Source organism: Zootoca vivipara, chromosome 1, assembly GCF_965207765.1.
Source record: "Zootoca vivipara chromosome 1, rZooViv2.hap1.1, whole genome shotgun sequence".
Classification (NCBI taxonomy): domain Eukaryota; kingdom Metazoa; phylum Chordata; class Lepidosauria; order Squamata; family Lacertidae; genus Zootoca; species Zootoca vivipara.
Window position 1 is genome coordinate 35,981,792 of NC_142582.1, and position 21,719 is coordinate 36,003,510.

The 21,719-nt window shown below is 39.5% G+C and overlaps 1 protein-coding gene across 6 annotated transcripts in view; it reads right to left on the minus strand.

The window, feature by feature from the left end:
- The window catches only part of KYNU (kynureninase), a 91,457-nt gene that overhangs the window by 29,226 nt on the left and 40,512 nt on the right, over positions 1-21,719 (minus strand). For 4 of the 6 annotated variants that reach the window (XM_035130853.3, XM_035130834.3, XM_088661818.1 and 1 more), the window contains 4 exons: positions 21,267-21,341; positions 16,395-16,541; positions 6,487-6,585; positions 5,894-5,967 (listed from right to left, as the gene is read on the minus strand). In XM_035130853.3, coding sequence (XP_034986744.1) covers positions 5,894-5,967; positions 6,487-6,585; positions 16,395-16,541; positions 21,267-21,341 — 395 coding nt within the window. The remainder of the gene's footprint in view (positions 1-5,893; positions 5,968-6,486; positions 6,586-16,394; positions 16,542-21,266; positions 21,342-21,719) is intronic. The other 2 variants (XM_088661817.1, XM_088661813.1) reach the window with 1 other exon arrangement.

Here is a 21,719-nt window from a genome sequence, read left to right on the forward strand (position 1 = left end):
TTTGAGATCCCCTAACTTAAACAAAAGAATTGAGGGGCCTTGCTTGAGACTAGACATGGGGACTCCTGAAACACCACAAACTCATCCTCAGATGTGGATGAGTCTAAATTTGATGGCAAAATACGTTACTCGTTGTTGTCTGAGAGTCATGTCTTGCTCACGATGGAAGATGTGAAGGAGTTCCAGGCTCCTTCTCAAGGCCTGTGGACTTTGAACCTTCTCCAAGTCTACAAAAAGCTGCAGCTTACAAAAGCCGTGCAGGAGAATTGACCACATCCTTCCTAGCTCTATTGAGCTAACACTGTAACCGTGTGTTTACTCAGCTGGAATTACGGCAGTCCACCATCAAAGCATCTGTGTGTGTGTGTGTGTGCGCGCGCGCTACTGTTAGGAGGTGCAGATCCTGAATCCTAGCTAGCACCCACCCACTAGCGCTCCAACAGCAGCTACTGCTGAGCTTGATGAGCAATATTCACATTGAGCTGTGAGAGCTAGTGGATCTTTTCCAAGATGCCTTTCCCATTGTTTTGATGCTCACCTTGTCTTCACCAGAGCAACAGAGAGGCAATTGAGGTGGGGAAGGGAAAGGACCAGAGAGAAAAACTATAGAATTTTATTTTATTTTTTAGAACGCTGGGGGGGGGGATGCAGAGAATCTGGTTCAGAGGCAGATGGAAATAACATTAGCCAGAAATTTAATCAAGGAACCTTTGGAAAGGACTCAGGTGGTGTGTGGAGAGAAACAAGTAGCAGTCGCAGCTAAGAAGCTGACTGAGAGATTTAAAAAAATCAGGAGAGGACCAGATGGAGATGCTAACCTCACACACAACAAAGAAGTCAAGGAAAAGGACAAAATACACAGGCCTGGGGAGGAGAACCCAGACACGAGTAGACCTAGATCAAACTGTCTGCTCCAAGCAGACATTCTAAGTTACAGAGTTTCTTTCCTTTGAGCTGTAGGGGGAGCTAAGCCTATTGGAAGAAATTCAACACTCTAGGGAGGAAAAACACATTACAACAAATGCTCCTAAAATATAATGTTTCACAATTTACACTTTAGTCATCTATGTGACGGTTCTTGGATCTTTCTGTTCCAAAGAAAGCTGAAAAGGCTTCCTCCCAGAGCATTTTTAAAATAGGCCTGCAAATTTCAAACATGGTTACAGGAGAGTAGTGGCTGCAAGCATTTTATACATCCAATAGAACATAATTGACATTGCTAGTATTCTGTGAGAAGCAATAGCCTTGTAACCCCAACTATTTTTATTTCTTTCATTTGGATGATGGAAATTGCAGGGGGGGGAATTAATATTTCTGTCATGTTCCCTTTGTGAAAAAATTCTGTACATAATATCAAAGACAATGTAACAAGAACCATAAAATACATTTATATGGGACGGGGAGGCGACATAGACAAGTGAAAGAAAAACAAAGAAAATAGTTTAAAGAAGCAACAAACTTCTTGACATTTATCTCAAGCAAATCAGAATCTCTAAGAATCAGCTTGTAAATTGGTGTTATCTCCCACAATGAGTTCTTCTCAATTAGTACTAAAAATGATTCCAAGAATTAATCAGAATTATTGTGTCTAGACTGTTGTGAGCAATATTATCTGTCTAGACAGCCTTGCTTATAATGCAATTGTCCTTGTACCATAACTATTTTTACTCTGAGATTTAGACTTCCTAATTCTAGCCAATATCAAAATATAAACCAGCAGTGTCTTAAAACATTAGCACTAGAAAGAAATATTTACATTTGTTAAGATCCTTTAAAATATATAATGCTACTATTCTTAAAGAATGTGATGTGCTGAAAAATATTTGTTTTCATGCAGCAAGCATACCATCGAAGAGCACTTAATTTTCATAGATTATAAAGGCTTTGATAATGCATATCTTTGCCTAATGCTTCCTAGCTTTATAGTTGGATATAATTTTAATGAAAACATGACACTATTAAAGAGCCATTAGCCACAGAGCTGAATTTCTCTTTGATTTTGTTCACAAACCAAAGACATTAAAATACTGTTTAAAAGAATAATTTAAAAAACCAAAACTACTCTATTAAAGCATCTATTTGGCATGACTTGGGGTTACTTATTTTTAAACATTATTTTTTCACTATTAGATGCATTTATAGCAGAAAGCAGATTCCCAGCAGATTGACATTGGCTGAACTCCTCAATGCAAAGCTGAGTACTTTGGGATGGCTTCCCTAAATTGTGACTGATGCTACCATGTTACCAAACTGTGGAAGACTTGGCTTAACAACCCTTCCAGATATTTAGGGGTGGGTGGGTGCGCACACACACATACAGTGAGCCTGCCACTTATGTGAGTGTTCGGTTCTGGGGGTCTGCATGCAAAGATAAAACTGTGAAAAGTCAGGTACCCACAGAACCGCCCCGTCCCACATTGTGAAGTGCTGCTTACTGGGGCCTGGGAAGATCGCGGGAGGGGCCTGAGAGCTTCTCAAAGCCTTCCTGTGAATATCCCAGAGCCCGGAAGCGTAAAGGCATCTTCCATAACAGGCTCTGTGATACTACCAGAGCTCTCATACTGCCTTCCCAAAGCACAGTGAGCAAGGAAATCCACTGGGTGGGGAAAAGAAATAAGTGGAGAGTAGTGGGTTTCCCCCCCCCTTTCCATTTATTTATTTATTTATTCATCCCCCATCATATGTAAGGTTGCAATTGCTTACGTAAAGCAAGCACAAGTTGTGGGCTTACTGTACATACACATACACACACACACACACCTTTGTTCTTTGTTTACAAATTCTGCTGCCACCATAAAATCTTTAATAATATTTTATCTTGTCCACTTTATATGTAATTTATTGAAACATATTTTTTTTTCTTTTATTATAAACCACCCTTGGGACTGTAGTATAAGGTGACGATTGAATAATGGAATGAACAATCACAGGTATTTTAAATGAATACATCTGCTTTTATTAAACTCTTGTTTATATAGGGTGAGATTCAATGAAGCCAAAGTCGTCATCCACTCATGCAATGGGACTTCTACTTCCTCTTCTCTTTGCTGAACTGCACTGCAGATGCCTATGATCAGCTCTGGAAAGTTGGTGAACCCTCCAGAGCAGATATGGGTGGCAAGAGGGGGTTGCAAGTGGGTGAGAAGAGAAACTGAAGACCCATTGCACAAGCAGACAAACAGCACTGGATGTTGCCCATGCAATGTATATTAATAGACTAGAGGTTATTAATATGCTTAAACTGTTTATGATTCAAATTTGTACTATTGCATTATCTCAGTTTATTTTTCTAATTAAATCCTAGAAATACTAAAGGACAAGATTTGAAGCTCTCTCTCTGGAAGGGCTGGCCTACCCAAGAGGCAGTCTAAGTCAGCCGCCTCAGGTGGTGGAACACCAAGAGGCAGTGTCCCTGCAGGCCCCCTGCCCACCCCACTGTTAGTGGAGAAGCAGCAGTGGCCACTCCAATATCGCCACAAATTGCCATCACCTCTGCTGCTTAGTGGGCGCCGCCACATGGCCCAGGTAGAGGAGGTGGTGGCGGCATGGCAACAACATCTTCACATTTCGGGCTGCACATGCCCTCTGGTTCAGTACTTAATGGAAAGATACAGGGCTCAAAAGATTTGGCAAGTTTCCTTCAGCTTCTCTTGAAGTTTGCCTTTGGGTCAGGTCATACATGTGTCATCACATCATCTATCTCCTGAGAAATCTCTATGTGGGACAAGAAGCTACAGTTAGAACTGGATATGGAACAACTGTTCAAAATTGGGAAAGGAGTACGACAGGGTTGTATATTGTCTCCCTGCTTATTTAACTTATATGCAGAATTCATCATGCGAAAGGCTGGACTAGATGACTCCCAAACCGGAATTAAGATTGCTGGAAGAAATATCAACAACCTCAGATATGCAGATGACACAACCTTGATGGCAGAAAGCGAGGAGGAATTAAAGAACCTTTTAATGAGGGTGAAAGAGGAGAGCACAAAATATGGTCTGAAGCTCAACATCAAAAAAACCAAGATCATGGCCACTGGTCCCATCACCTCCTGGCAAATAGAAGGGGAAGAAATGGAGGCAGTGAGAGATTTTTACTTTCCTGGGCTCCTTGATCACTGCAGATGGTGACAGCAGTCACGAAATTAAAAGACGCCTGTTTCTCGGGAGAAAAGCAATGACAAACCTAGACAGCATCTTAAAAAGCAGAGACATCACCTTGCCGACAAAGGTCCGTATAGTTAAAGCTATGGTTTTCCCAGTAGTGATGTATGGAAGTGAGAGCTGGACCATAAAGAAGGCTGATCGCCGAAGAATTGATGCTTTTGAATTATGGTGCTGGAGGAGACTCTTGAGAGTCCTGTGGACTGCAAGAAGATCAAACCTATCCATTCTGAAGGAAATCAGCCCTGAGTGCTCACTGGAAGGACAGATCCTGAAGCTGAGGCTCCAATACTTTGGCCACCTCTTGAGAAGAAAAGACTCCCTGGAAAAGACCCTGATGTTGGGAAAGATTGAGGGCACTAGGAGAAGGAGACGACAGAGGACGAGATGGATGGACAGTGTTCTCGAAGCTACGAACATGAGTTTGACCAAACTGCGGGAGGCAGCGGAAGACAGGAGTGCCTGGCGTGCTATGGTCCATGGGGTCACAAAGAGTCGAACACGACTAAACGACTAAACAACAACAACAGCAACAACAATAACAATACATGTTTCTCGTCTGAAGCCTTTTTGTTTCCTGAGGCCAACTGCCTCCTGCTGTCACTCTCATACCTTCTGCCTTCCTTTCATCTCAATTCCTGTTCCTCTGCCTGCTACATCCTCAGGCTCTTTTCTGCCTGAACTGTTCGCACTGCCCATGCAGGCCACACACTGATCTTTGGCAATTCTGGGAGTGTGCTTTTATACAATATCAGACCTTTCACCAACAATCACTTCTATTATCTGACATCCCATTGGTTTATAACTATGAGTCAATGTGAGCCAGCAGAATGTTAATTAACTGGCCTTTCATAACGTGACCTTTTGAATCCTCCTATCTTGTATAAATGCTGACAGGTTTAACTATGAACCACAAAGGCCTATAACAGCTTCTTTGTATATGCAGCAACTGACAGCAAGCTGCATATAACCTCTTACTCTTACCTACTTCTAAATACAATATTACACACACATGCTTCTAGCACACTCTTGCAGTTTTATCACAAAGAAGCGAAAATATATTTCATGCATTTATTTATGTATACAATAAAATGCATTGTGGTATTCTTTCAGTGTGATCAGTCCCAGTGCCATAGTCTTAGAAAATCAAGCAACAAGCAACAAAGAAAATTTAAAGCAACAAAGAATACTCAAGTAGAAGCAGTTAGTTCCTAGGACACTATTTTTCAAAGTGAAGAATCATGAGGATGAAGGAGGTGGTTTTCTTGATTACTTGATTCCCTGGTTAATAGAATACCACTAATAAATTTCGGTTTGCTGCTATGTATGACTGAGCTGATATCAATCTTCATGAATGAAGGCAAAATAGACTCTGTGTGTGCATAAACAATGCAAATTATCACAATTTTGAAACAGCAATTCAACCATGCTTGTTTTATCTCTTCAGATGGGTTTTGTCTTAAAAAAGTATTAACACTGTTACTTGTAAAACTGTGTATTCCTGCAAAATAACACTAGCTGGCTTACAGCATCATCTTATGAATGAATGCTCAGGGGGAAAAACTTTTCTGGCAGTAAGTGTGTATAGGACTGCAGCCTTAGTGTACATTTCCATTTGTAGGGTTGGGATTAACACACAAAAATAAATGAATTGTATATGTTAGTACACACACAAATGAAAAAAAATGTGTTTAGCAAACTCTTTTTTTGAAAATGCGAAATATACTTACGTTGGTTTTACAGTCTGGGAATGTTTCTCATGAATGAAAGCACCGGCTAGACCTCCTGCTCCCGAATTGAGGTACTGTAAGATAGAAGTCAGCCTTTACATATATTTTTAGTTTTATCATGCATGAAAGCATAACTGACATCTCTTTGGAAACTGCAGACTGTCTTTGATTTAAGTATATTGTGAGCGAGTGTGAACCAGTAAGGAAAGTGTTCCTTTAAACAGCTTTATATTTTAAATTGCATAGCTTCTTGTAATATTGGCTATGAGCACGTAAAGTGGTTTCTTCGGGTGATGCTCCATATTAGTGGATTTCCGTTTTCCTACAATCTTGCAGAACCTTCAGCATCTTTTGAAAGCGTTTCTTCAAGACCATGTTTTGAATTGCCAACTGTTGAGGGCAAAGCTGTACTGAAGCAGCTTACCTAGCTTACATGTATTTAAAATGTAACACATATAATACAGGTTTATATGAAACAAATAATGAACAGTTCTCTTCAGTCTTTAACCAACTGTTCTGTTTGGCTGTTTTTGCAATATCTGTTGATTTTTAACTGTATTACGAATACTCCAGAATACTAAAGACATTCTCACCTTATAGGAACACCAGCAGGCAAAGTCTACTCCCCATTCGTGTAAATGCAGTTCTACGTTGCCTACAGCATGAGCCAGGTCAAATCCAACAAAGCAACCCTTATGGACAAAGAAGTGATTTTAAGTTTGCTTTGTATATACAGAAATCGTTATTTCCATGCAATTGGATTTGTAATGGTTGGAAAGCCACAAAATGACAACAATGGGCACATCTGTCTAGGAAGGATGCAAGAAGCATCATGACCCTTCTACAACTATGCTCTGCACAACACTATTGTAATGATGATCTCAGCCGCATTTACATCTGAGTAGATATGTATAGGATTGCTCTACTGTAGTTCCATACTACGGAAATAAGCTCCCCACAACTGGAAGCAAGTGAAGAAGCAGGTTCTCAAAATCTACCGAGGATTTCTGCGGGAAGGCAGGCTCCACATGGCCTTACATGCTTTTTGATGTGAAACTCCAGGAAAATACTAGAAGTGAACTATGTAAGCATGCATAGAAATCACCACTTGATGGCAGCATTTTTAAAGTAAAGAATAATAGAAAAATTAGTATTATAAAGCTGCAGTATTCATGAAACTGAAGAAAAACGATGGTACATTTTGTGCATGGACTACAAATTAAAGAATATTTTACTTTTTTAAAAAAGGTCTCTTTATAAGCAAGGTGTGAAGATGAATAGCGAGGGCATAAATTCCCATATCTTTACCTAAAAATAACACGAAAGCTTGAGACTATTGAGTTCTTTCTTATGCTCCATCTAAATTATTAAAACAATACTTTGGTATATTAAATCTCCTCTAAACTATGTAGCTCTCAGAAAGTAATTGCATTTATAAGTGTGATGTGCTAATTCTAATGAAGCCACTAATGAGGCTGTCAGCCTATAAAATTCTTTCAAAATGAAGGGATGAACTTGTAGGCCTCATCACTTGTCAAATGTAGCTAGAAACGATGGATTTTAAAAAAACTATACAAGGGGTGGGCAAAAGGGAGACAATATTCTATTGAAAGATTGCTAAGATTCTTGCAAAGAATCTGGACAGGGCAGGCATGATTTGAACTGGGAAGACATTTTGTATGTGATTTTGCAAGAAGGTGTACTCAGGAGGATAACCTGATGAAAGGTAATTATGGCTTAACTATGGATCGAAGCTGAGTATTCGTTACACATTTAAAACATGCTGGTGCGAGATTACGAGGCTCAGATGAAGGCAGATATCATCTCATGACTAGGTAATGTACTGAAAGTACTTGTTCTTCCTCTTTCACAGCTTCTTATCATATGCAACTATGTAAATGAATCATCACACATAAGATCGCAGCAAACAAGACTTCTTTTCAATGGAGTTAGTACAGTGACCTGTTTCATAGAAGCTTGTAGCCAATGCAGTGCTGAGTGTCCCATCAGCAAAAGGATTTACACTTGTGCAACAAGACTTTCTCTCCCTCTCCTACGCCCCAAACTGCTCCCTCCCAAAATCTGCTCCAGAGGGTTGGGGAAAACCCCAGTACAGTTACAGGGGGTGTAAGGGGCCAGGGGGGCAGATAGAAGGGGAAATCCTACTACACAAGTGTAAATCCTTGTGCTGACAGGATGCTTACTTGGTGCTGTGTTAGATACAAGTCACACAATTCTAGCCCAACTGCATTGGCTGACAATTAGATTCTGGGCCCAATTCAAAGTGTTGCTTTTGACCTATAAAACCTTGAATGGCTCGGGATATCAATATCTCAAGGATCGGCTTTGCCCAGACGCCGCAATAATGACCTGAGAGGCCTGGAGGGCAGCAATACAAGAAAGGGTCTTTTATGCAATGGCTCCCCATTTGTGGAATGCTCTCCCCAGGGCAGCTCGCCGGGAGCCTTCATTTCGTATCTTTATGTGCCAGGCATAAAGTTTATCTATAACTAGGCCCTTGACTAACTGAACATTTTATGGCCTTTTAAATGTGTTTGTGGGAAGGGGTTATTGGTTGATTTATTTGTTTTCTTATTTTGTATTTTGCATTCTCATTTTGTATTTTTATGTTGTGCTCTGCGCTGTGATCCTTGGTAGAAGGGCAGTATACAAATGTAATAAAATAATAATAAATAATGCTAAACCATAGTTTAGCAGTATGTGAAGGGACAGAAGTAAGGCTTGCACAGAAGCAAGCTCTCTTATACAGCTATAATTTAAACTAACCAGAGTTTAGCATTAAACCCAATCTGGCTATATGCACGGTAAGGAGAAAGTGGATAAAGAAAAGCTTTTCTGCCTCTCACATAACACTAGAACTTGGGCAATGAACCTGAATGCTGGAAGATTTGGGACAGGCACAAATAAAGTACTGTACTTCTTCACACCATGCATACCAAAACTGGGGGCTTCACTCAAAATCTTCCCTCACTATAAACCTGCCCCCTGATCTTGAACTCAATTGCTTCAGAGCAAGTCCAGGTCTGACCATCAAGTGAGAAGTCAGTTGAGAGCACAGATCAATAGTTCTTACATATATACTTTCTTATCAAGATCCATGTTCCAAAGTCTATTACATACTGGAAAGCTTAGCTGAACTCTCCAGCAGTAGTTAAGGTTTCATTTGCTGAGCTTCTCTTGCTACCATTACCATTTTGCCAACATAGGTTATTGCAGAACTAGGCAATATGCATAGTGTATGCAATATTCGATGTATATGTATAAACACTATTAAAGCACAACCTCATAAGAATGCTGGAATATACTCTGCTCCTAAAACAAGAAAATCCCTTTGAATAAAACAGTTACACAAAAAGGATTGGTTCGGGAATGACTTTTAAATGGCTTTATGTATTGGAAAGATGAAAAGGCTTGTCTTGCATGGGTGAAAACATATTAATGCTTCCACCAAAGTCCAAAACATCATAATACTCAAGCAGTGAACCTCCAAGACCGTTAGCCATCTGAAGTGGCAATCTTATATACACTTCTTTGTCTCATTTAGCATGTAGCATTTACTTCCAAGTAAACAGTCGCAGAAGCATTATGTACTTAAGAAAAACTGAGTTGAGGAGATTTCACAAATTACAACACCACCACCTAGCTTCTATTCATGAATACCAATACAGAAAAGTTGCAGCAAAAACCTCATCGTCCTTTTCAGTATTTTTATCATGTGCCAATGATAAAAGTGTGATTTAGCTATCTGGACACAAATCAATTGATAAGATGCAATGGAGACACTGTGGTCTAGACTTCTTTCCAAATATAGATTTCATTCCAAACATACTCTTATACATGTACTTTCTTCTGATGACATTAGAAATGTTTTTAATTTTTAATTATATAATTACTCATCTAGGTGAATTATCACACCACTTTTAAGACAGACATTAGGAGTGGTGAATATGTTGCCCAAAACCACCCACCTTGCTTTAACCAAATTAAATTAATATAATGAGCAGTTCTCTGAACAGTGACGTTTGAGTTGAGGCCATGTTTGAGGCTTCGTTACACATGAACAGTGATGCACTCTACAACCAAACACACCCCATAGTCTATTATATAGGCTACAATAGAATGCTTCTTTCAAACCTATCTTCAGCCAGAGGATGAGATCCTGTGGGTGCCAGGGAAGGCCTCTGATGATGCATGAGCACCCATGAGCACCATGTTGGTAACGCGGACATGCATTAATAGCAGACTCATAATGAGTTTCCTAATCCCTATCTTGCCAATATGACACTATTTCCAATCTAAAGGGAGGCATGTACCAGAAGAATGAAATGGAGAATCCTAGAGGTAAGGCATTGGTATCTGAATGAAACTCTGAACATGAGCATTTTATCGCAGGGCCAGTTTTTATAGTGAACTCATTAATTAATAGTAAACTCATTTTCCAACCATCTATCCTTATCCTGTCACAAAGATGCCATCCACAAACAATAAAGAAGCAAAAGCAGACCCAGAAGTGCACCCCCCCCCCCCAAAAAAATGCAGGGGGAAGCCCTCTAAGGGGCCAAATCACAACCACCACCGAACAGTCCAATGAGGGATGAACAGGCTCAGTTGCCACATAATGTTGAGAACAACAGTACAGTGGTACCTCGGTTTATGAACACAATTGGTTCCGGAAGTCTGTTCATAAACTGAAGCATTCATAAACTGAAGAGAACTTTCCCATTGAAAGTAATGGAAAGTGGATTAATCCGTTCCAAACGGGTCCGCGGAGTACTCAACCTGAAGCATACTTAACCCGAAGCATGGGTGTAATTGGTTCCGGAAGTCTGTTCATAAACTGAAGCGTTCATAAACTGAAGAGAACTTTCCCATTGAAAGTAATGGAAAGTGGATTAATCCGTTCCAAACGGGTCCGCTGAGTACTCAACCTGAAGCGTACTTAACCCGAAGCATGGGTGTAATTGGTTCCGGAAGTCTGTTCATAAACTGAAGCGTTCATAAACTGAAGCGAACTTTCCTATTGAAAGTAATGGAAAGTGAATTAATCCGTTCCAGATGGGTCCGCGGCGTTCGTAAACCGAAAATTCGTAAACCGAGGTGTTCATAATCTGAGGTTCCACTGCAGTAGTAGTACGGTAGTTTAAACTCGTAATTTTCACAAATAATTAATCAATGTGAAATATTTATTTTATAAAAGATAAAACTGGAAGAGTCATAAGTTTTCTGAAAGAATTATTATTATTATTATTATTATTATTATTATTATTATTATTATTATTATTATTTTAAAAAAGCTTCCTGAATGGGTTGGGAAAACAGCATGTAATATAAAACTGGATTACAAACTCATGACAGTGGCTGTGTTTTGGTAAAGAAAAAGCATCCAACCATGCTAGGACAAATATTTTGCAAAATGCTTTCAAACCCATCTTCCACCACCAATCTTGGCAGGAACGCATTTTGTGTGCGGGTTCCTTCTTTTATACTGTGTTTAAAACTTGCTTACAGAAGCAAGCTTTCAAACAATGATTACAAACTTACAAAAGGAAAAACTAAGAACTGTCTTTTGATTTCTTTTGTAAATCTACTAAACAAATATTTGCATAGTACAGATTTTCACAAAATGGCTCTCGTCAGCTTTCCTTCTTTTATTAATATTCACTATTTCATTTTTATATGTTATAAAATGTCATGATGCTCTGTGCTTTCACTCTCACCTCCCACAAGTGACAGCTAATAATATTGAACAGGGGCAGACCAACACAGGATGTCGTGACATCAGGACACAAATATAATCTATTCGATAATATAGAGAATAAACTGGGAACAACAGGTGTGGCTGCCATTTTTGATAGCAGCAATATATTCACCATAATGTCTAGTTTGGCCCAAATATAAGATCTGTAGCTTAATGTGTTGGACGTTCTTATTTATAGAAGGAGAAGCAATGATTCTAGGCCTATCAGGGAACATCTTTCTCAATATGAAACCCATCGGTTAAGAAACCTCAGCAGAAGAAGCCTTGTTTAAGGCTGTCCCTTACCTCCACCAAACATTCAGCTATTAGGACTAGGGCATGGTGTATGTGTACTGTATTTCTCATGAAGTAGCCTTCTATTTCAGACAAAGGGAGAATTTCCTGAACCTAAGTTTAGAGATTTTCAACATAATGGAAAGAACTTGTATTTAGAATAATGCTTAGTGATCTTATTGAAATGAGTGTTACGTTTTAGTAAACTCCTATTAATCTGTGCATAAAGACTAGCTACTTTTTAGATACAATGCCTAGTTTTAATATGTAATTAATTGAAATGAAACTGTTTACATGAAAATGTATTTATTACTATTGTAAGCTGTATAGATCATTTCTGTTTAGACACAGTTCAAATTCAATAAAGCTAAAAATTGTACTGTTTTAGAAAAAGTATCAACAGTTTGTGCAACAATTCTTAATCAATAGAATGATATGTATTAGGACATTCACTTACTATTTAGCATTGCTAGCATGCCCACTGTGACTCTCTCAATTCCTGCAATGCTTTTAAAAATGTCTCTAGCTAGATAAGGCACATCTGATACACCTCCTGAAATTCTGTTGACCTCTTGATAAGAACACTTAATTGACAATTGTTCTTTCTGATTCCTGAGGTTAAAAATAATCCCTGAGATATGTCTGTAGAGTCAGTCTCTTTTATAAATTCCCCAAGGATGAGTCACTGAAAATGAGTTACCTCATGGAGGTGATATACTGAGTAATCTGCCTGTCTCCTGTGAAATTGCTCAGCTGAATAGGAATACTGTCAGTACCACCAGGAGCAAACCGGCCCTCCTGATGGAATGCAAAATACTGCAACAGCGGATGCTATTGAGTTGGCAAAAAAGGCAGCCACTGAACCAATTGTTGATGAAATATACAAACACCTCTTATCTTGAAGCAAATTAAAAGCTTCAACTTGCTTGACCATTTTTAATGTGTTGAACTAAAAAGGAATGCAAAGTTTCAGTGGATTTGGCTATGTTGAACTGGCCTTGCAATTGCTCTAGTCTCAGCACAGATCATTCTGAATAATAAAGTGAGTAAAACATGGATGCCCTTTAAAAAATACAGTCCGCCATGCAAACTGTGCCTAATTTTGTTACTTTATAGCAGGGGTGTGGAACTAGATCCAACCAGCAGACCAGATCCTGACCTTCCCCCAGTTTCCCCCTCCCTCAACCCTTTCCAATTCCACTGCCCACTTTTTAGTCACCTGACATCACCATGAAATCAAACCACATGAACAAAGGCACATGGCTTATCAGCTCTGACAATAAGCTGATCAACATCTGTAAGCCCTGCTTTCAGAAAGGAGCCACTTCTTTACCTGCCCCACTCCAGACTCCATGAGGTGCAGAACAGGTGGGCATGGCTTGGGGAAAACTGCCTTGTGAGCCAAACTGGGCCCCTGCCAGGCTTAATTACGCCAGCAGACCAGCAGTTCCTAGCCACAACTTTACAAGATTAAATGACTAAGTTAGCAACAACCTCAAGCCCATAATCATGTGGAACTTTTACAGAGTTTATAGCTCACAAATGCCAGTCTTGACAGAATAAGCAGCAGTTTTGAAGGCCCAGCAGTGAACATTTTCCATTATTGTCCTCCTCAGAACTTTCATCAGGCTACTGGGAAGAGCCAAGAGCTGCAGAGCATACAGCTGTCCTGGTGAGGAGAAACTCCACCCCCATGAACCAAAACCTCTAGTCCTACCTGGCCTTAGTTGCAAGGGGGCAGGGAGAGAAGGGAGAAAATTTTCCCACTATGGCCATCATGGTACTTTCAAAGAGCAGCAGTTTAAGCAGTATCAGCAACAGTGCTATCTGCAGCCTGGGTTGTGAACATTTCCCATCAAGGCTTCTTTAAGACATCACTGAATTGCAAAGGTATCTATTATGTTTCCCTTGTAAATAAGTTCTTAACAGTTACTAGCCTGAAAGAAATGTTTGCTAGTGGGCTCAGGGTTGGTGGAAGGAGGTTTAAGAACACCAACCCTCCTGCAAGAGCCTACTTCACATCTATGTTTACAAGAGAATATGGATGAGGCAATTCTGTCCCTCCGCCACCACCTATTCACTCTCCTGCATGCACTCACCAACATCCAGTTCCCTTCTTGCCTATGTTTGTCAGGCTAATGTGTAAATACAAAGCTGCTTATGTGTTTTTTATATATTAATTCTTCACTTATTAGTAACTGCATTGGAGGAGGCATGAATATTATAAACAAGCAAATAATACAGTGTCACCTATTCCCCAAACTTTCAAAGAAAGGCATGCTAAAAAGCTAGATTTGTCAGGGTTGCACTTCAGGGTTCCTTCACCCACCCACTGATATAGGCTTCTTGCTCCCTGGAGAGCTTCTGAACGGAAGCCCTTTAAATTCAACATAGCTTTTAAGAGCTGGTCAAGGAGAATGCTATGTATACTCTGCATTAATAAAACCTTAATTCCTAACCAAAAAACATCCTGCTAGCTGAACATATTGTGAATATTAATAAAATGTGCATTCATTTGCAAATTTTAATGTATAGCTTGGCATGCCTGCTAGCAAAGAACAAAGCCCTTTACATCTGGAGGTCCTATTCCCTTCCCTACTTTATCTTAGCATATACTGCCCAGATGTTTTCAAGTATAGTTCCACTGCCTAAGCAACTAAAACAACCAACCAAAAACATTACAGTAGTTGAAAGTAAGTCCCACTGAACTCAGCTGAACTTACTTCTGAGTAAATGTGCACAAGACTGTGCTGTAAAAAACAACCACCTTTCTTGAGATTCTGGATACATAATTCTTCATAATTCCAGATCTTCGGCAACAGCTGTCAATACTAATTGTATAAAGTTGATTACAGGGTTTTTGTTTTTGTTTAAAAAGGAAGACCTGAGAGGGTGTACTTAATTCTTGGATTTTTTTATAAATAAAATTGTTGGTGCCACTCATCGATGAAAAGCTTCTCACACCCAACATGGTTGGCTTTGAACTATAAAGCCTCTCCAGAGAATTAGGTAGAGGAATGGTTTTTCACAGCAGCAGCATGAATAGATCTTTGAACTACTTGGGCACTTGGGTATTTCTTGAAAGGGTTGGGACAAAGAACTAGTTAGGCCTGACATGGTACACAGAAGAGCACTTAAGGAGTGTGAATGCAGTCAATTTAGAGATCATTTTATACAACACTGCTGGAATTTAAGGCAGGGAATAGGTTCCAATGACACTGGAGGAACTAAAGTGTCAAATGAGTGAAACTTCAAGACCTATCAACTTTGTCTACTAGCTAGTGTTAAAGGAGTGAATGAATAGAAAACACAGCCAATCTTTTGCTAAGTAGGTGGCAGTTTTGAACAAATACAGGCACACCTCATTTTATTGCGTTCCTCTTTCTTGTGCTTCACAGATATTGTTCCCTATGAGGGTGTGGGTGCAGCTCCAGGCAGCTGCCCACTTCCAAGGAAAGGAAGCCCCCTGCCCCTACAGCATCTCTACTGTCCATGGGAATGGAGTTGGCTAGGGCTGGAGCCGAGTTTTTCCACTTCCGCCCCTGCAGCCAAGGGGGCCTGGCTTAACAGATTACGGTACAGTTTAAAAATAACTTTTAAATGCACTGGGAACCCAAAATTTCTTTGACTCGTATACTTGCGACATTCACTTTATTGTGGTGGTCTGGAACTGCAGTATCCCTGAGGTATGTCTGTACAGAAAAGCTGAAGCATCAGCACATTTAGCGCAATGGTTAATTCAGTCTGGCTGCCAGGCTTATTAGCAGAAAAAGGGTGCAGTTCTAATATTCTATTTTGACAAGCCTCTCACTTCCCAGCCCTATCCCTCAACAGTATCTCCTGAATTGACAATTAAAAAAAAATCAGCAATTTGGATAAGTATCAGTATTGTTAAGCAGGCTGCTCATTATTATGTCAAACACTTAGCCAGCACAACTGTTCCCTAGCAGCAACCAATATACATTTGCAACAAACCATTTTTGATTTCTACTTGAACCAATGTTGGCAGAGGCGCCGACTTGCACCCAAGATTGAGGGGCCCGACATGCGGTACACATGTGATGGTATGTGTGTATCATGTGTGGTGTCATGTGTGTGACACACACCATACATACAACGTCACATCACCTGGAGGAGGCCAAGCACAGAGACCAGTATGGCGTGGCTTCAATGACCGGAGGCTACTCCTCTCTCACACTCAGGAGAAGCCAGCCACTGAAGCTGCACCATGCTCAGACTCTTCTGCCCCCTGAGGGGGACCAGCCCCTTCCCAACAGATATTGAGGGGGTCAAAGAGACCTTGGCCCTATAGAGTTGGTGGGCCTGGTTGTTGGTGATATTTGTCCTTGGTTCATTTTCACAAAAGTGTCAAACTTGTCAAGAACATGAGGGGTTTGGGGGTTTTTGTGGGGAAGGATGTATGAATCTTTACTACTGTAGCAACTGTACCTTCTCTTGTCCAGCCTTTGTTATTCTTGGGATGTCAAACAGCTGTCCTGTGTAGTAATGCACACCACTGAACAGAATTATGGCAACAGAGTCCCCTTCCTTCTCAATTACAGCAAGGATATCTTCAGTTCTCAAGGTCTCCTCCCCCTGAAATAAATTGAAGCACATATTTTATATCAACCCTGGCAGTGCTGAAACTGTCATTTCTTGTTTCACAATCTATTTTTTATGATGTGCCTTGCTGACTTCAGTAAGCGATCAAAAGCAAATCCTTAACATGGCAGTAATCTACGAAAGAGCAAGCCCTGGAGTAACCTTTGAATGGGTGAATGATCATTAGTAACATAGCTTCAAGGTGGTAAATTATTCTTATTACTATTATTATCATTAGCATTATTATTAAAAAAGGATATTCATGTTCCTTCCTTATATGTTTTGCTTGCCTGAACACTTCAAGATTCCCTTAACTGGCTTTGTTTTTGTTTTTTAAGATATAAAAAGATGTAAATTTTGATTCAAAGAGCATACACAGAGGGGGACATGCCAATGACTACTGTGAGCCTTCCCCAAGAAGCTATGGCCCAGCTTGCTATTAATGATGTGTCATCAATAGAAGATTCAGTTTACGCAACTGAGAATGGAAATTATGGTATCACCATATGGACACATGACAATTGTCCAAACACGCTACATTTCTATCTCCTGTGAGCCTTAATTTAGTCATGTTATTATTTGCAGCCTTTCACAAAATGTTATTATGTGAACTAGTTCATATAGCTTTAAAAATCCACAGAATATATATCTATAACCATAGATATACGGCATCTATGGCAATATGTGGAATGTGTGGAACTTCAAGATTCACAGTTAAATATGCCACTGCATAGCAGCTTCTGAGGAATAACAGCAGGAGAGAGTTATCGCCTTTGAGCTGCGCTTGTGGACTTACCAGAGTTACATGGCTGGTCACTGTGGAAAACAAGATGCTGGTATAGATGGGCCTTTGTTCCGATTCTGCAGAGCTCTTCTTATGTGAACCTGTGTGCATAGCCTAAAGCATAGCCACACACACACACACCCCAGTTGATGGACACTGCCATTCAAATGGTGTGCATGGACCACGTCATATGATTGATTATGTGGGAAGGGGTTTAGCTGCCCCGCCTCCCCAATGTTTTATTCAGGTTGGCACCCCTGGCCTAAAGAGTGTTCTGTGTCTTATGACTTTTGAAATAGCTGGTGCTGTGTAAAGACTAAGAGTTCCACAGTTTGAATCTCAAGCTCAGTCATGAAATCACTAACTGGTCTTAGACCATCTGGCCATTATGTCTTAACACCCTTATCTCCATATCACCACCTGCAATATGGAGGTAAAAACACTGACCTAACTTATAAGGTAGTTGTAAGGATTTCTCATCAAAAGTGCTGCAAAAATATTCCATATATATATATATATATATATATATATATATATATATATGAATAATTCTGACCACTGAGGTCAACTGACGAATTTGCAGGAACATAGTCATTGCTTTAGGCCACTGGGAAAAGGAGATGCTGCAGCAAATATTGTTAAGGGAAAAGCAGTGTCAATCACTGTGCATCCTGAGGTTCCCAGCCAAATTAGAATTTCAGTGACATCCTAATTTGTCCTAACATGTCACCACTGACATATACACAACAACATAAAGATGCCATGCTGGGCAAGACTCAGCAACCTATTTATATGACATCTTCAGTTCTGACATCTGCACAAGACTTAAAAAGCAGCCTCCCACACCTCTCTTCACACTTTTAAGACAAACTTGGTATCCCACAGAAAGCTATTAAAAATGTTACTGTATTTGTCTCTCAAAAACAATAGCATTCATATAATCCAAAAATGTAAAAACCCTTAAGTCATTAAATATAGAGAGATTTGAACTTGGGGGGGGGGGATAACTTTTGATCCTTTAAAGCTAGTATCCCCGACTCCCTTTCCTCATTTCCTCTTAGCAAGGGATCATGTACGGTAAAACACACCATCACCAAGGGATCAATTAAGCAGTGAAAACTCCAAATGAAATTAGATGTGCCACTGCAAAGAGCTGAGATAAGATTTGCTGATTTGAAAGTAGCTCCTATTATCTTAACGATCTCTCAACATCTATCAAGGACTTGAGAGTAGCTTCTCATTTCTCTGGAAAAGGACTTTTTTCGAGAATCAAAAGGTCATCAACAGTTCTACTATAAAGTAACAAAAGTTCTTCATGGCATTCTTTTATAACGATCCTAATTACATACTCCTCTAAGCAGAAACGTGTTGCTGTAGTAATAAAGGAAACAGTATGTAGTCTTCATAGGACTTCTATAAAACAGAGAGTATTCTACATACTGAGACTCACATATACTGAAGCTCACAAATATATATACTCAGAGGAAGTGCAGTATGAGGAACATACAAATATCAATGTAGGAGAATTTAATGTAAGGAATACCATATTCTGATTATTCAGTTTAGATTTGTAGTAACATTTAAAATTAAATTTAAAAAAATGATTTAAATATATATATTGAAAAATATAAGTCCACTCTATTTTTAATACAGTCCTAAAATACATACAAAATAATAAAGTGGAAACCTATTTATTTGTGTAAATTCCCTTAATTATGACTAGAATCAAGATAGCTAACACTATAACAAAGTAAAAAAAAAACAATCCAGAATGAAACAATGGTTTTTAAAACGTAAGATTTAAAGCTTAGAGGAGTGGATAAAATCAATTTCATTTAATGTAATGCTTCTTCTGCTTTTTTTTTTTAAAAAAAAGCTTTTTCATCATACCTGCTCGAGATATACAGTGGTACTTTGGTTTACAAACTTAATCCATTCTGGAAGCCTGTTCTTAAACCAAAGTGTTCTTAAACCATAGCAGCAGGGGACTCAATTTACAAATCGAACACACTCAACAGGAAGTGAAACATGTTCTTATTCTTAGGCAAAGTTCACAAACCAAAACACCTACTTCTGGGTTTGCAGCGTTCTTAATCCAAGTTGTTCATAAACTAAGCTGTTCTTAAACCAAGGTACCACTGTAGTCATCTAAAATCTACTTTCGACTGCGTCAGACCAACACGGCTACCTACCTGTAACTACTACTTTCTTGTGTTCAGAGAATAAGTCCTCCTGTAGAGGGGAAGTTCTGGTGCAAGGAGAACATTTTGTCGCTGTGGGTGTGGTTCTACTCTACTGAGTGCATCTCAGCAACAATTCCCCCCTCAACCTGAAATCACACTATGTTCAGGGTTCCAAGACTAATTATAGACTGAGGAAGATGAACTTCAACAAAAACTAGGGCACCAGCACAAAGGGAAATTTCCAGGTGCACAAAAGGCAAATATTGCCACCTATACTTTTCTGAATAGAGGGGTATTTGGACTTTAGGTGAGTGTTTCAGCATGAATTGGAAGGTCATATAAGAACTCAGGGCTCTTGGCAACCAATTGTCTTGAGTGAAATAATGCACAAAGATTTGGCTTTGGTTCAACCAAAAGTTGCCAGGCTGATGTATACAGTGTTCATATACAGTAGTACCTGTAGTTACAGGTAGGTTGGTCTGGCGTAGTCGAAACAAAATAAAAAAATTCCGTCCAGTAGCACCTTAGAGACCAACTAAGTTTGTCATTGGTATGAGCTTTCGTATGCATGCACACTTCTTCAGATACGAGTGGTACCGCTAGTTGCGGACATGATCCGTTCCAGGGTGCTATTCGCACCCCAAAAAGTCTTTAACTAGAGCGGGTACTTCTGTGCAAGCGCGGAGCGTGATAGAGTGCAGAACGCTTCTGCGTGTGTGGCGAAACCCGGAAGTATACACGTTCGCAAGCCAAAAAAACGCAACATGAACCTAATGCAACATAAGGTATGACTGAATAGTGTTGGGGGATTCTCTTTTCTATTTCAATGAAATGTCAATGAGACATGCAAAATGAATTATTTCCAAATGTGTTAGGTTTTGCCAGCTAAGATATCCTGACAAAACAAGAGAATTTGAGTCAAGGTAGAGACAAAATGTGGGGATGCACTGATACTTTCTGGTAACACCTATATATATATATATATATATATATATATATATATATATATAACCAATGACTTTGCCTGGTGTTAAAAAGACATATGGGCTGATTCCATGTGAGTAAAACAACAACAACAACAACACCAACAACAACACATACACCCTTTCCCCAGTTGCTCCTGCCCATGTTCTTATGGTCTGTGAAAATGGGCAGGCTTCTATGGGGGAAAGTGGTCCTTTAAGGTCAAATTAGTGGCAATACAAATTATCTCACATTAGAGACAAAGAAAGAAATATAGGGGCTGAGCAAGTAAATCATAAATACAGGTTTTGATCCAGATGATCTGAATGCACAGCACAATGAAGTTATATGAATCCACTGTCAGTATTTTATACACCTTCACAATCAATGCTGGTAAAATCCCAAATCACTTCTTAAATTCATGAATGTTTAAAAGGATGTGGGAATTTGCTGTGAAGAACCACTGGAGGGCTACCATGAAAACTGAATATATATTTTAGCAAAGTGCTAACAGAGATGTACTATATTAGACAGGGTGCAATGAATAACCCCTATACAATCAAGTATCACATCAGCAGGGGTTTCACAATCATCCATCGAGGTGGAAGCTTTTTTAGACAAAAAAGTAGATCTGGGAAGACAAGGAGATTCTAAGTATAATATGCATTTAGTTTTCTTGTCTCAGAAGTTCACAATAGGTTGTTTATAATAGGTTGCAAAGAAAATAAAGCATAAGCATACCAATATCCATTCTTGATTAGATATCAATATAAAATACCCATTACAAACCTCTTGTGGTTCTATCATAAGCATACTGCTCTCCATATCTAGCCCATGAAATTGGAGTTGAGACTCAACAGCATACTGTAAATAAAATATTGATTGTTTTTAGTGAGCAAATGTAAACAACAAAGAAGCATTTCTTTCGCATAGCAACAATCATCAGGATGTGTGCGCATGATGTGCCTGGGCAAATCTCTGCAAAATGTTTCCAGTTCTACATGTCTCTTTCTCTTTGCAATTCAGGGAACCATAGAAACATAGTATCATAGAATTGTAGAGTTGGAAGGGTTCATCTAGTCCAACCCCCTGCAATGCAGCCGTCCCATACAGGGTTCAAACCTGCAACTTTGGCGTTATTAGCAGCATGCTCTAACCAACTGAGCTATCCAAGGGCCAGTGTCCAAGGACATAACTCAGTGATAGAACACATGCTTTGCATCCATAAAGTTGTAGGTTCAG